The following is a 16,391-nucleotide window of genomic DNA, read 5'->3' as shown; positions in this document are numbered from 1 at the left end:
AACAGTAGTAATTCCACTGGAAACATTCACACATCAAGGTTGTGCTTACTTGGCATCCTGTAGAAGATCCTCCTACCGCTGCCATCGTTGGTCTGCAGGTACTTGCTGTCTATGGAAAAGTCCATGTGTGTGATGAAGCTGGTGGAGCCGATGCACTCGCCCACCTTCTTGTACCTCTGCACCACACCGTAGATATCCACTGAATTATCGTTGGAACCCACAGCCAAGTGGCCCCCATCTGGGGAGTACTTCAGCTCATGGATGGCCTCCTTCCTGTCCTTGATGTGAACCACCTCTGTCATATCTCTGGAGAGAAGGAGAGAAAGCTAGCTTGACTGAAGAACTACAAAAAAATAGTAAAAATAACAATTTTAGAATCAGGCCTAGCTCTACGGGGCTGCAAGAGCATGCATTGTGCCCTCAGTTTAATATTTTGCACCCTCAATTGAAATTTATGTCTGCGGCCAATATTATTGTCTTTCAGAGGCTTTAGCGGGCTCATTTCTGAGCTAAAGTGAAGATCCTGGTATCATAATATGAAGGCATCAATTGGTACCAAAGTACCTGACATTGGTACCCGACATGCTAGCTTGTCAGGAAGTGGGCTAAATAATGCTCCAATGTTCAGCTCAGTGGCAAGGGAAAAACTGGCATGGTCATTTTCAAAGGGGTTCCTTGACCTCTCACCTCAAGATATCTGAATGAGACTGGGTTCTATGCGTACCAACGAGTCTCCCCTTTACAGACATACCCACTTTATGCTAAACCCATGCAGTTTTTTTGTAAAAACCATGCAGGGTTTTTTGCATGCAGTATAAATACATTATTTTTGCCTATTCTATTAGAATATTTCTACATACTGGGGTCCCTAAAACAGTCTTGGAATTGCATGAATTGGTTATCACTGGAAAGCTGAGACTCTTGTGGATTAAATGAGCCCAATTGCCCACGTGTGATGATGTTAGTCCCCATAGCAGCATTTCATTGTAGTGAGACCGTTTTTTCAAAACTTGACCTCATCTGTTCAAGAGGGACGGTAGACTCACTACTAGTGTACACCCACTAAATTCAGATGCACCCTAAGTCTGTTCCGGAACTGGGCCTGGATAGAATCTTTTATCATAAAGGTCACTACTGAATTCAGAGTCAATTCAGTCATCTGGTATGAGGGTTGACCGTTGACCCGTGTTCCCCACCTGACTCTCAGGACGGTGAAGGAGCCGTCCTTCATGCCCAGTGCCAGGTGAATGCCATCAGTGCTCACGGCGGCACAGCGGATGGGCTCCTCCATGTTACAGCGAGCTATCAGCGCATGATCTATGAGGCTCCATATCCTGTGGACACAGAGAGGCAACTCGGCTCAGCAGGAGAACTTAACAGGCCAACTGGTGTTGGGGTCACACCGGGGACAAATCAACAGGAGCAGACGAGCAACCACAAAAACTATGAATGGGCACCACACTCTTCATTATCATTTATAATGTTTCCTGAGGAACAAGAGGATATTAAAACACGATCAGACAACAATCTACAAGAACATTTAATGAGGAGGGGGCGGCAACCATCCCTTTTTTCGCTACCAGCTAGAGTAAGAGTAAGTAGGCAATGCCAAAAATACTTTCAGAATATTTTAAAAGCTGAGGTTTTAATCAAATTACGAACCAAATGAAGTATATTTAAAAATCCATTAATTACTAATTATTAATTGTTGCATTTTTGAAAGAACTATCCCTACACAGCTGTCAAAAACTACACTTTTGCAGGTTTCTTTTTTGCATGAGCCACATACTGACAAAATAAAAGTGACTGGATTTTTGTCTAATAAATTACGAAATTACAAAATGACTAAATTAATGAATAAATCATGCAAACTGTCACAAAGTACGTGATATTACCCCCCACTCGCACCCCCATGTACACACACCTACACGCGCACGCACGCATGCAAGCACGCACGCACGCACGCACGCACACACACACACTTTTTCCCTCTCTTCTTCCTACGTTCTTAAATATTGTTGACATGGTTGATGTTTCTGAACTATAATGTTACAGTATGTTTTTGTCTGTATGTTTGTTACCTCTTTGTACCACCCTGTATAATGTGCTTATACTGTACATCGATATGGTCATGCCAATAAAGCCTCTTTGAATTGAATTGAATCATTCGCTCATCATCCTATTGTCTTTGACCTCCAACATTGTGTCTCAGAGCCGCTGCCGGGTCGAGTCTGACCACGCACTCACCTGACTGAACGGTCATCGCTGCCGGTCATGGCCAGGGGCTTGGTGGGGTGCACGGCCAGCGCCCACAGCTCGCCCTCACAGTGACCCTGCATGATGAGGAAGGGCTTGTTGCGGTCGTGGACAACCACCTCGAAGATCTCGCTGTCCTGGGTGCCCACCAGGATGTGATCCCCCCGCCAGCACACGCTGCGCACCGACAGCCCTGTCGACACACAGATGCACAAGACAATCAGGAGAGAAATAAAACACACATGTCCAAAGAGAAAAGGAGACAAACATAATGCCGATGCGTACACAGGGTCGGTGTAAGAGACACGACAGGGAGAATATACAGGGACAGTGTAAATAGCCATCTGGAGGCTACCATAGCATGGGGATTTCAACAGCAAATGCAACGACAGCACATGTTGTCAAGCTGCTCTGCGACTGACTCTGGGGTAAACAACAGAGAGAAGAGGATGGAGGAAGCATGTGCTGTATATAGATGCACACATGACATCTGTATACAGCGTATAGTTACAGCAGCTTGGACTTGGTAACAACAAGAGGAACGACAGACTGACCATGGTTGTTAGCTGTGCCCTCAACATTACCCACCTCGGCTACTTTCACCTCTAGCTACTGTTAGGTCCAAGATTACAACTCAAGGGGATGATGAAAATAAAGGACAAGAAAGAAATGTTAGTAATGAGGACAGAAATTGATTAAAGAGTGCCTTTTCATTCAGCTACACAGCAGGTTGTCTTTACATTGAAGAATGGTTCATTCTAGCAGCAGCTCAGTAGACTGCGATATGGTCTGCAAGCTTTCTGTACTCAAATGAGAGGAAAGAAGCAGGCGGTTTCACATCACCTTTATATCCTTGGTCTGTTTCCCTGAGATCGATGACAGTAATTGGTTTGAAGTTGAGATCCCACAGCCGGACACAGCCGTCTCGGCCCCCGGTGGCGAAGCCCTCCTCACAGGCGTTCATGCTGAAAATCCCTGACTGGGAGGAAATGACAGGATGTCAGTGGGGATCTGCACAATAAATGGACAACAACAGAACCTGCCTCGGCTACAGACAGCACAGCACCGCTGCTCAGCCAGGCATGTGTTTAACAAGGCTTTGACAATTACAAGCTTGTTACTGTGGCCTCGAGATACACAGGATAACGGGAGCTATTTAACTTGTTGTTGTTGTTGTTTTTTGAAGCTCTGATGGTGGCCTGCTGTGGCTCAATATGAGTGGTGATAGACAGGGAGGCGAGGCGGTGGACATTTGGTGGTGGACTGTATACAAAAATCAGGAATGAATGTACGTAACGTAGTTAGTTACTGTCTGTCCCCTCCCCCACCTTTCCAGCTGCTGATCCCATAGACGTCCTTTAATCCTGTGTAGTAAAACTAATCCTTTTCGACTGAGCAGAATCAAACGAAGCCACGGGGCTGCATGGCATCGCCCCTGATCTAAGTTCAATGGATGCTTTAACTGTGATCTGTGATATATTTGGGTATATAGTCACAGCTCAACAGAGAGACACATAGTAAGGGATGAGGTGTAGATTGCACAATAAATGGACAAACAACAAATGGGCTGAACAGAGTCAACATCAGGAGCAGGGTGGGTGGAAGCAGACACAGTGTTTGAGTAAGTTTGTGTCCGAGTGTAAAAACACATTTACATGTGTAAGCAGCATGTGGGGGCTGCAGGAAATGCACAAGCGGTCTGAGCTGCATCCCCTTGGACTACCCCCCCCCCTCCCCCCCCCCCCCCCCCCCCCACAGGGTGGTCATGAGACACAACAACACTGGCTCTAATCACAACCCGCAAAACTCAAAACTTACCCCGTGAGCTCCTTGTACTGTCCGCATCAGGTTGATCCCTTTCCAGACGTAGATGTCACCATTCAAGGCACCCGAATACGTGACCTCGTCCTTTGCACAGGCAAGGCAGAGGATGGTTTGGAGCTCTCCAGTTTTGCCAAAAACACCTCGTTTGGGGGTGAGGGCATTACCACATAAGCTCCAAAACTGAAAACACAAACAGGAAAGAGCATGCTGGCTAAGAATCCCATGTGTAATCCTGCCGTGAAACGCAAAAAGGACAATGATGTACTATTTTGGATAGGAAAACTGGTGGTGAAAAACTGACATTTTGGATGGTAAACACCCCCCCCCCCACACACACACACACACACACACACACACACACACACACAGCAGAGAACAGATCTGCACACACCCACGGAGCACCATAGAATACATCATCATGTGTGGTCACCTTGAAACAAAGCAAAGTCAAAATTTAAAATGCCCCCCTCCACATCTGATTTTGGAAACTCTCGCTGGGGGTAAATGCTGTAACCACCTGATCAGCATGCACAGACAGACGGGCGCGCGCACACACACAGGCTCATGATTTATGAACAAGGTCATTGGGACGCGCGGGCGCAGCCTCGTCTGAGGGCTGAATCCATCAAACAGAGAGAGACGCTCCGTCTGCATCCAGATGAGATCCCAGGGAGGGATCCAACGCCAAGACATGGCCGCCGAGATGCACCCATCAAAAGGCAGCAGCTGGAAAATGACAGAATGACAGACCCCTTTTCTGCCCGACCTGAGGGAGGATATCCCCCCACGTTAGCTTCCTCCTGCGCATCACGCACTGAAAGCTGGTTCGGTGCACACACACAAAAAAGAAAAGTATAACCTTGAAACAGCATGATGCTACTTGGAAAAGACAGAAACGTGGTGTGGAGTTTTTGATGAGACGGGAACAGACAAACCTCACGGAGGAGGCTCGACGGAGAGACAGAATGCACAAATGAGCTGCTCTATCACAATAGCCTGTCAGAGCCTGCCTCACTAACACCTGCCATGGTGACTGATAGGGCGGCCCTGTGTGAACAGGAGGGATCGATTATCAGAGGCCGGCATCGCAGGCTCAGATACAGCCTGCTGTCAAACATCTGAGGATCCTACCAAGACGGCTCAGATGGTAATATGGGCTGTAATAAGGGCTGTACGAGGCTTGGCGGGGGAGTGGGGGAGGAGGCGGAGTGGGGGGTCTGTAGCCCAGCCTGTTGCGGAGGAAGCGGAGATGATGCGGCGTGACTGCACAGCGCTCCCTGCCTGCGACTGATAAGGCAACGAGACACGGGGCGCTGGCTAATCCCCCTCACTGCTGAATTACTGAGAGGAGACGGGATGCTGGAGGGGTTTATGATGAGGCTGTGGGCAAGAGAGAGAGAGGGCGTGAGAGAGAGAGAAGGAGAAAGAGAGGGAGGGAGGAAGAGAGAGAGGGAACACAAGAGAGAGTGAGGGAGCGCAAGAGAGAGAGAAGGAGAAAGAGAGGGAGGGAGGAAGAGAGAGAGGGAACACAAGAGAGAGAGAGAGAGCGCAAGAGAGAGATGGAGCGAGAGAAAGGGAGCAAGAGAGAAAGAGAGGGAGGGAGGAAGAGAGAAAGGGAGCGAGAGAGAGAGGGAGCAAGAGAGAGAGAGAGGGGGGAGCGAAAGAGAGGGAGCGAGAGAGAAGGAGAAAGGATGGATGCAGGAAGAGAGAGGAAGAGAGTTAGAGGGAGAGAGGAGTGCAGCACGGTAACAGGGGACTGTAGTAGAACTACTGTGAGTTGGAACGGGGAGTGGGTAAACAGTGTGACACATAGAATGGATGCTTTGTGGTATTACGGTATTAAAATCACTGTCGTAACATAATAGGCTTCCAGTGAACACTGGGCACGGTGCAGGCCGCTCCTCTGGGCTCAGGATTAGCTGGATGTCAGTGGCTTTGTTACCTTCACCATCACTCCAGGGAAAACATTTTGAATGTAGTTAATGAAGAGAGGGGTATAAATCATCAGCTGGCCAACGAACCCCTCTCTGCTCCATGTGACACGGTCTGCCCCCTCTTGGACCCTCGGTCGACTGCGAGGCTAAACACTGTGCCATACGGAGTGAGAGCTTTGACTCTCTGCCATACGAAGTGAGAGTGTTGACTCTCTGTCGACTGCGAGGCTAAACACTGTGGCATACGAAGTGAGAGCTTTGACTCTCTGCCATACGAAGTGAGAGCTTTGACGCTCTGTCGACTGTGAGGCTAAACACTGTGCCATACGAAGTGAGAGCTTTGACTCTCTGTCGACTGTGAGGCTAAACACTGTGCCATACGAAGTGAGAGCGTTGACTCTCTGTTGACTGTGAGGCTAAACACTGTGCCATACGAAGTGAGAGCTTTGACTCACTGTCGACTGTGAGGCTAAACACTGTGCCATACGAAGTGAGAGCTTTGACTCTCTGTCGACTGTGAGGCTAAACACTGTGCCATACGAAGTGAGAGTGTTGACTCTCTGTCGACTGCGAGGCTAAACACTGTGCCATACGAAGTGAGAGTGTTGACTCTCTGTCGACTGTGAGGCTAAACACTGTGCCATACGAAGTGAGAGTGTTGACTCTCTGTCGACTGTGAGGCTAAACACTGTGCCATACGAAGTGAGAGCTTTGACTCACTGTCGACTGCGATGCTAAACACTGTGGCATACGAAGTGAGAGCTTTGACTCACTGTCGACTGTGAGGCTAAACGCTGTGCCATACGAAGTGAGAGCTTTGACTCACTGTTGACTGCGAGGCTAAACACTGTGCCATACGAAGTGAGAGCTTTGACTTACTGTTGACTGCGAGGCTAAACACTGTGCCATACGAAGTGAGAGCTTTGACTCTCTGTTGACTGCGAGGCTAAACACTGTGCCATACGAAGTGAGAGCTTTGACTCTCTGTCGACTGCGAGGCTAAACACTGTGGCATACGAAGTGAGAGCTTTGACTCTCTGTCGACTGCGAGGCTAAACACTGTGCCATACGAAGTGAGAGCTTTGACTCTCTGTCGACTGTGAGGCTAAACACTGTGCCATACGAAGTGAGAGCTTTGACTCTCTGTCGACTGCGAGGCTAAACACTGTGCCATACGAAGTGAGAGCTTTGACTCACTGTTGACTGTGAGGCTAAACACTGTGCCATACGAAGTGAGAGCTTTGACTCTCTGTCGACTGCGAGGCTAAACACTGTGCCATACGAAGTGAGAGCTTTGACTCTCTGTCGACTGTGAGGCTAAACACTGTGCCATACGAAGTGAGAGCTTTGACTCTCTGTTGACTGTGAGGCTAAACACTGTGCCATACGAAGTGAGAGCTTTGACTCTCTGTCGACTGCGAGGCTAAACACTGTGCCATACGAAGTGAGAGCTTTGACTCTCTGTCGACTGTGAGGCTAAACACTGTGCCATACGAAGTGAGAGCTTTGACTCTCTGTCGACTGCGAGGCTAAACACTGTGCCATACGAAGTGAGAGCTTTGACTCTCTGTTGACTGCGAGGCTAAACACTGTGCCATACGAAGTGAGAGCTTTGACTCTCTGTCGACTGCGAGGCTAAACACTGTGGCATACGAAGTGAGAGCTTTGACTCTGTCGACTGCGAGGCTAAACACTGTGCCATACGAAGTGAGAGCTTTGACTCTCTGTCGACTGTGAGGCTAAACACTGTGCCATACGAAGTGAGAGCTTTGACTCTCTGTCGACTGCGAGGCTAAACACTGTGCCATACGAAGTGAGAGCTTTGACTCACTGTTGACTGTGAGGCTAAACACTGTGCCATACGAAGTGAGAGCTTTGACTCTCTGTCGACTGCGAGGCTAAACACTGTGCCATACGAAGTGAGAGCTTTGACTCTCTGTCGACTGTGAGGCTAAACACTGTGCCATACGAAGTGAGAGCTTTGACTCTCTGTTGACTGTGAGGCTAAACACTGTGCCATACGAAGTGAGAGCTTTGACTCTCTGTCGACTGCGAGGCTAAACACTGTGCCATACGAAGTGAGAGCTTTGACTCTCTGTCGACTGTGAGGCTAAACACTGTGCCATACGAAGTGAGAGCTTTGACTCTCTGTCGACTGCGAGGCTAAACACTGTGCCATACGAAGTGAGAGCTTTGACTCTCTGTCGACTGCGAGGCTAAACACTGTGCCATACGAAGTGAGAGCTTTGACTCTCTGTTGACTGTGAGGCTAAACACTGTGCCATACGAAGTGAGAGCTTTGACTCTCTGTCGACTGTGAGGCTAAACACTGTGCCATACGAAGTGAGAGCTTTGACTCTCTGTCGACTGCGAGGCTAAACACTGTGCCATACGAAGTGAGAGCTTTGACTCTCTGTTGACTGTGAGGCTAAACACTGTGCCATACGAAGTGAGAGCTTTGACTCTCTGTCGACTACGAGGCTAAACACTGTGCCATACGAAGTGAGAGTGTTGACTCTCTGTCGACTGCGAGGCTAAACACTGTGCCATACGAAGTGAGAGCTTTGACTCTCTGTCGACTGTGAGGCTAAACACTGTGCCATACGAAGTGAGAGTGTTGACTCTCTGTCGACTGCGAGGCTAAACACTGTGCCATACGAAGTGAGAGCTTTGACTCACTGTCGACTGCGAGGCTAAACACTGTGCCATACGAAGTGAGAGCTTTGACTCTCTGTCGACTGTGAGGCTAAACACTGTGCCATACGAAGTGAGAGCTTTGACTCTCTGTTGACTGTGAGGCTAAACACTGTGCCATACGAAGTGAGAGCTTTGACTCTCTGTCGACTGCGAGGCTAAACACTGTGCCATACGAAGTGAGAGTGTTGACTCTCTGTCGACTGCGAGGCTAAACACTGTGCCATACGAAGTGAGAGCTTTGACTCTCTGTCGACTGTGAGGCTAAACACTGTGCCATACGAAGTGAGAGTGTTGACTCTCTGTCGACTGCGAGGCTAAACACTGTGCCATACGAAGTGAGAGCTTTGACTCACTGTCGACTGCGAGGCTAAACACTGTGCCATACGAAGTGAGAGCTTTGACTCACTGTCGACTGCGAGGCTAAACACTGTGCCATACGAAGTGAGAGCTTTGACTCTCTGTCGACTGCGAGGCTAAACACTGTGCCATACGAAGTGAGAGCTTTGACTCACTGTCGACTGCGAGGCTAAACACTGTGCCATACGAAGTGAGAGCTTTGACTCACTGTCGACTGCGAGGCTAAACACTGTGCCATACGAAGTGAGAGTTTTGACTCTCTGTCGACTGCGAGGCTAAACACTGTGCCATACGAAGTGAGAGCTTTGACTCACTGTCGACTGCGAGGCTAAACACTGTGCCATACGAAGTGAGAGTTTTGACTCTCTGTCGACTGCGAGGCTAAACACTGTGCCATACGAAGTGAGAGCTTTGACTCTCTGTCGACTGTGAGGCTAAACACTGTGCCATACGGAGTGAGAGCTTTGACTCTCTGTTGACTGTGAGGCTAAACACTGTAGCATACGGAGTGAGAGCTTTGACTCACTGTTGACTGTGAGGCTAAACACTGTAGCATACGGAGTGAGAGCTTTGACTCACTGTTGACTGTGAGGCTAAACACTGTAGCATACGAAGTGAGAGCTTTGACTCACTGTTGACTGTGAGGCTAAACACTGTAGCATACGAAGTGAGAGCTTTGACTCACTGTTGACTGTGAGGCTAAACACTGTAGCATACGGAGTGAGAGCGTTGACTCTCTGTTGACTGTGAGGCTAAACACTGTAGCATACGGAGTGAGAGCGTTGACTCTCTGTTGACTGTGAGGCTAAACACTGTAGCATACGGAGTGAGAGCGTTGACTCTCTGTTGACTGTGAGGCTAAACACTGTAGCATACGGAGTGAGAGCGTTGACTCTCTGTTGACTGCGAGGCTAAACACTGTGCCATACGAAGTGAGAGCTCTTTGACTGCAAGTTGATTCTCTGAAAGCTCCTGTCATCCATCCCCACAGTGTCAAGCTCAATTACCTTCATGGCAACTTGTGGCATTGGGATCCACTCACACAAATATACACACGCGTGAGCACACACACTGCTTCCTTAATCAGCTTCGGGGATGAACTAATCACCTACTAGTCAGCCAGTGGTTAGAACAGAGGTTCTTAATGTGGGGTCCGAGGACCACCAGGGGTCCTTGAGAGGCTTCCAGGGGGTTCCCTAGCAAGTGGATGAATTGTTAAGCTTCACATTTAGGTTACAAACAAACTCAAATAGAGAATGTAGAACACTGTTTTGATCATAGTTTCTCTGTTATGTCTCTACCTACAATACAGACAACTAATAACAATAAACGATATTCTCAAATTTGGGTCTGAGAGATCTCATCAAATAGTGGTCCATGCCCCCAATGCATACTAAATGTGGGGTCTTTGATATGAAAAAGGTTGAGAAGCAACTTGGTGCTATCAGCCACACAATAATAATATTAATTGAGGGAGGGAACTCAACTCATCCACCACTGATGTGTAGCACCCACCTGGGTGATGCACGGCAGCCAGTTTGCGCCAGAGCGCTCACCACACATCAGCTATCAGCCTATCACGGTGGAGAGTTGAGGAGGTACGGGGTACGGTGGCGCAGTCGGTAGCGCTGTCGCCTCACAGTTAAAAGGTCCTGAGTTCGATTCTCGCCTGGGACACTGTGAGCGCTGTGGTTGTGTTCCCCCCCATATCTTCAGTGCCTACTGCCTAGGTGGGTTATCTCGTCGTAAGGGCCTTTCTCTCTGTGTGGAGTTTGCATGTTCTCCCCGTACCCCCCAGGGGGTTCCTCCGTATATAACCCCCCCACTAAAAACATGCAGAAGATCAGATCGTCATCATCATCCGACCAGTGACGACAACATCCGAAGTTGGTCCCCGGGCTCCTGGCCTGCCCCTCGGAGGAAAGGACATGCCTGGATGGGTTAAATGCAGAGGACACTTTTCACCGGCCACCGTCAGCATGAGTGTGTTGTGGCCGCATGCATGTATTGTGGTGTTCGTGTGACAATAAAAGACGGGCTTGTCCGTTACAAGAGAGGACTGAATGTGGCAATTAAGTAATGAGGGATGATTAAGTGGCCATGATTGAAGGAAGGCCTGTTTGGGAATGTAGCCAGGACACCGTGGTTACACCCCTACTCCTGTGAAGAGTGCCGATGGGATCTTTAATGACCACAGAGTCAGGACCTCAGTTTAACGTCTTATCTGAAGGATGGTGCTCACTCACAGGACAGAGTCCCTGTCTCTGCCCTGGGGCATTGGGGAGATTATTCATCAGATCAGATTATTCATCAGACCATTCGGACCAGAGGGGAAGAGCACCTCCTACTGGTCCTCCAACACCACTTCCAGCACCAGTCTCCCATCCAAGGAGTATCCTAAGTCAGACCTGCTTAGCTTCCCAAGGAAAGCCAGTAATGTAATGCAGGAGCCACTGGTGCTCCTGCAGGATGACTTTGCAAAGTGTGAAAATTGCAATGAGAAGTCTATTCCAGTTTTTCAAGCTCGGCATTTGACGCTTAATATTGATGCACTTGTGAAGGCTAAGAGGTACCAGGTTTCAGGAGCAAGTTACGACATGAAGTGGCCTCACTTTTCTGTATTCATTACTAAATAAATGGTAAACTACTTTCCATACCCCTAAATATAGAGACGAATTGAACAGTTGCTGTCAATTGCAATGCACAGTTACAGACAGTAGATTTGATATGCTAGGAGACCTATGGTAGCTGAGATAACTTTATGTGAAAATGTGGTCTTAAAAAGTACATGTAGGCCTAATCTTTAGTGTAAAGATTAGGCCTACAGGCCTAGACTAAAAGACTCAGGAAAATTTTGAGGTGTTGTTATTTATAGGTTAGTATTGAATTTCTTTGTCTGGCCCACTTGACACCAAAATGGGTCCCATGTGGCACATGGACTAAAGTGAGTTTGACGCCCCTGGGCTTGAGTGAGTGAGTGAGTGTGTGTGTGTGTGTGTGTGTGTGTGTGTGTGTGTGTGTGTGTGTGTGTAAAGGGGCAGGGTCTTGGAGCTGAGGAAGGGTGTGCCAAGGTCTGAGCCATCCCGAACACTTAACATGGCTATATGATTAGCTGGGACTGGGGAGGTCTGCGTGGAGGAGAGCACTGCCAGCAGCCAGGGTCCTGGTAGTCTGCATGGAGGAGAGCACTGCCAGCAGCCAGGGTCCTGGTAGTCTGCATGGAGGAGAGCGCTGCCAGCAGCCAGGGTCCTGGTAGTCTGCATGGAGGAGAGCGCTGCCAGCAGCCAGGGTCCTGGTAGTCTGCGTGGAGGAGAGCGCTGCCAGCAGCCAGGGTCCTGGTAGTCTGCATGGAGGAGAGCGCTGCCAGCAGCCAGGGTCCTGGTAGTCTGCATGGAGGAGAGCACTGCCAGCAGCCAGGGTCCTGGTAGTCTGCATGGAGGAGAGCGCTGCCAGCAGCCAGGGTCCTGGTAGTCTGCATGGAGGAGAGCACTGCCAGCAGCCAGGGTCCTGGTAGTCTGCATGGAGGAGAGCGCTGCCAGCAGCCAGGGTCCTGGTAGTCTGCGTGGAGGAGAGCGCTGCCAGCAGCCAGGGTCCTGGTAGTCTGCGTGGAGGAGAGCGCTGCCAGCAGCCAGGGTCCTGGTAGTCGCAGAGGTTGTGTTTTCCGCAGCCTACTATGGAGGGATTACTGAGGGCTAAATCTCCTGGATGCTCTGGGGGCTATAATCACTGAGAGAGCACAGAGCCAGGGGTGGGGGGTGAAGGCCTGGGGAATTACAATGTGGGACGATCGCTGGATTGCCTCGACATTAAGAAACCAAAAGAGAGGCAAGGAGCAGCAGGCAGGTCAAGCGGGATTGAGAAGAGGGAGTCATCAGTGCGCTGTCTTCCTCCACTGGGAAGTCAGTATCCCACTCGACTAGACCAAACCCATTTAAGCCTCCCAGGCCCGGCCCAGTGGGCCTGTTTCCTATATATGTGAGAATGATTCACTGTCTGTCCACACTGCTTTGGGAGGACGCGTCCTCCGTGGCTGTGTACTGTTATTTCCTAATGGCCTGGCCACTCAAGGAACACATCTAAAATATCCCAGGGGAAGGCGTGGTGAAGATACCATATATGAGCTCATTGAAGATTTATGAACACCACTCTCTTGTGTGAAAAAGAAGCGTCAGGGGTGGGTTTTGAAAAGAGCCGGCGAGCACAGCTGTGGTTCATACTACATTAGAGGGTTTTTGAAAAGCTGAATGGAGGGAAAGGGAAACCACAGAGTGACACTTCCATAAGAAAGAGAACATTTCCCACACTCTGCAGTCCAGATGACTACAAATGAAACTGGAGAGGAGAGACTGGGAGCCATTGCATGTCCTACTTACAGTATGTTAAGTGCCTAATAACCATGGGCTCTGGAATCAAATTAAATGGCATACATCTATTTTAAGGTTGTGGTATGGTCATGCCGATAAAGTGGAGAAGGCAGGGAAGAAAGGGGAGCAGAGCCACCGGATTCTTCCAACTTTCTGAAAACCATCATCTGTTTGCAGATATTACGCAAATGAAGCAGAACTTCAGCTTTCAAAAGCCAACTGTAATCTCTGTGAAATGACCAGGAAGCAGCTGTACCTTGATATGTTTGACACCACAGCTTACGAGCTTGCTCGGCTGGTACAAATCCCATGATATGTCAAATATCTGTGGAGGAGAGGACATACAATTACAATGAATCAGAAACTGACTGACTTTCAAACAAATCTCCCTTGCATCATATACAGCATATTGATCCTTGATGATGTATCTCTGCCCAACACATTTCTGAGTCTTAATAAATGTTGACTGGATTCATACAAACACAGTGTGACAATGACAGTGTTGATTTGAATACTTTCAGACTTAAACAATTTCAACTCAGATTCAATTTCCAGTTTATTTAAAGGGATACGCCAACATCTTGGTAATGATGACTGCACACAGCGCATGCGTCTCATGGCAAACGAGGAAGTAACTTCAGTTACTCTTAGTTAGTTTGTTATCTTGATATCTCTGTTAGTTTTGGGTGTGTGGATTTACTTGAAAATGACCGTTTCCAGTAACTTTGGATTATTATTTCATCGCGTGGTGAGTACACGAGTCACAACATGTTCATGTGAGTGTTTCTGGTGCTGTTGCAATGTGTATTTTGGGCTACTGAATGCAGCTGTACCGTTCACTACCATTGTAGCGCTAAGCTAAGTAGCAGCGAGGGCTGTACCGCTCTTTGTACGATAACGGCATCAACATTCTCCATTTACTGTCGGCAATATGGCAAATAGGCGAATCTCCCAAAATGTTGGCGTATCCCTTTAAGCGTGTTTAAGAAAAGGTTTGTAAAGGAAATGCTTTACAGAGAAAGAAGGGTGTCAATACAAAAACAACAGATTGGAGAGGAAGAGATGAGAGAAAGTGTGTGGTGGGGTCTGTGTGTACGTGCACGCCGGCTGCCCTACAGTGTGGGGGCTGAATGAGAAAACAACAGCTGGCTCCATTTCATCTTTTTAAAATAGCGTTTCATTAGCTGGGTGTCCTCTCAGACAGGCCCTGGAAAGCTCCCAATCAATCAGGCCTAACTTGTTTCTGCCCCCTCTGGGCAGCAGCTCCATCCTGCATTTATGGCTAATTGAGGCCGGTCGATACTGAGCTTGTGACGAAGGTGGAGGAGGAAGAGATGCGTTTACCCTGTCTGTATGGCCGGGAGCAGCTGCCAGTACCCTCCCTCTCCTCCAGTCCCACACGCAGATCGTGTTCTTGGAGTCCAAGCCCACCGACACCAAACACTGCAAAGAGGATGGAAAAAACACACAACTCGCATCACCGGAAGCATCACACATTGAATAGCTGCTATTCCGGCGCACTACACTGATCAAACGAGCTACCTCCACTGTACCGTGGTGGCTGGCCACAATGAAAAGATCCATGGCCTAATAATGGCTACAGCACAGAACAGTTGTCCGGCCCCTGGCACTGTCAGTGAGCGCATTAGAGTGCTTTTGCTGGAGGAGCCTCCTATAGAGACACTGCAAAACGCGTCATCATTCAGAAGCCACGCCCAAGACGGGGGAAAATACAAGGAAGCACTGCCTGGCGACTGCAGCTAGCAAAACAAACCGCGGCTAACCGGGGCGAACGGAGGAAATCTCATCAGATATAAATAGTTTTGCGGGGTTTTACAGGGATTTGGACAGTTTTCTTTTTAGATAATGTTAAAAGATTAGTACACTTCCTCCAACGGAGAGGGAAAGGTACATCGAGAAAATGAACTCAGTTGGCCTGGAGCAGTGTCCCTTTTCATTGCCCAAACAACGCTGGATAAATGATCCCGCACAGTGGCCTGAAGTGAAATACTATGACATGAGCTTTTAGGCATGTTTAAATGAATGAAAATAACGCTGGTGTAACATCAGACAGATGGCATCAGACGCGCTGGCATTCTCCTATGTCACGTAGTTGCACACAAATATCATATACAGTATATGGAAGATGAACACTCCAACTTACTTCCTTGACAGCTAAATCAAGTCAAGTCAAGTCAAGTTTATTTATATAGCCCTAATTCACAAGCATGTCTCAGAGGGCTTCACAGAGAGTATGTCTAGCTAATTCTAGCTGACACAACAGTAGCTGCACATTAAAGTACAGGAAATCCACATTTTCTTCTCGCGAATGCTCAATGGCTTCCTTGTTTTGCTCGGGAGTACAACATTTTTTTAATTGCCGATTTTTTTTACATTTGTTGTCTGCACAGCCCACCACACAACAGATTTTAGCTATGTTTAATTCAAGGAAAATGACGCTGGTGAATGGGACTGAACGGAGCCTATTTCATGCAGTGTCTCTATAGCTGCCTGGGTGAGTAGCAGCAACAGCAGCAGCAGCAACAGCGGCGGCGGAGCAGAAGAGGAGAGAGCAGTGCTGCTTATGGAAATCCATGTCCACTCTGCAACTTGTGTTTGCAGCTGATTCAATGTTGGGGCATGGAAGGCTCAAAGTTGTATTTGAGAAGTCTGGCTGTGGCTGAGCCCCTGAGTGACTGACGAAACCCAGTGAAACTGTGCAAAGTTTGTCTAAACTGCTGGAGGCTCAAAGTGATTTCTTTTTCTGTGTGGGAGGACTTTTGATAAAGAAAATCTTACCTACGACCCAAGCGTAAAGACTGAGTAAAACCCACGTATTTATTTATTGTTTGAGAAAGTAGAACGGGTTTTAGGCATTCAGCCTACAAGGTGTGTGTTTAAAAGCACTTCAATATTCTGCTACTATTGAAGATAATGTTGCATCCTGTTTAGAAAATAT

At 48.3% G+C, this 16,391-nt stretch overlaps 1 protein-coding gene across 2 annotated transcripts in view; it reads right to left on the bottom strand.

Annotated features, from left to right (window-relative positions):
• The window catches only part of eml5 (EMAP like 5), a gene marked incomplete at both ends in the record, with an annotated part of 55,093 nt that overhangs the window by 23,155 nt on the left and 15,547 nt on the right, over nucleotides 1-16,391 (bottom strand). For both annotated transcript variants that reach the window (XM_083632401.1, XM_083632402.1), the window contains 7 exons: nucleotides 50-306; nucleotides 1,197-1,334; nucleotides 2,248-2,449; nucleotides 3,100-3,235; nucleotides 4,075-4,260; nucleotides 13,689-13,757; nucleotides 14,777-14,875. In XM_083632401.1, the coding sequence (XP_083488527.1) occupies nucleotides 50-306; nucleotides 1,197-1,334; nucleotides 2,248-2,449; nucleotides 3,100-3,235; nucleotides 4,075-4,260; nucleotides 13,689-13,757; nucleotides 14,777-14,875 (1,087 nt within the window). The remainder of the gene's footprint in view (nucleotides 1-49; nucleotides 307-1,196; nucleotides 1,335-2,247; nucleotides 2,450-3,099; nucleotides 3,236-4,074; nucleotides 4,261-13,688; nucleotides 13,758-14,776; nucleotides 14,876-16,391) is intronic.

The sequence above is a fragment of the Poromitra crassiceps genome (genome assembly GCF_964638095.1).
Source record: "Poromitra crassiceps genome assembly, chromosome: 3".
Taxonomy (NCBI): Eukaryota; Metazoa; Chordata; class Actinopteri; order Beryciformes; family Melamphaidae; genus Poromitra; species Poromitra crassiceps.
Note: the sequence above shows the minus strand (reverse complement) of the source record. Positions and strands in the feature narration are given on the sequence as shown.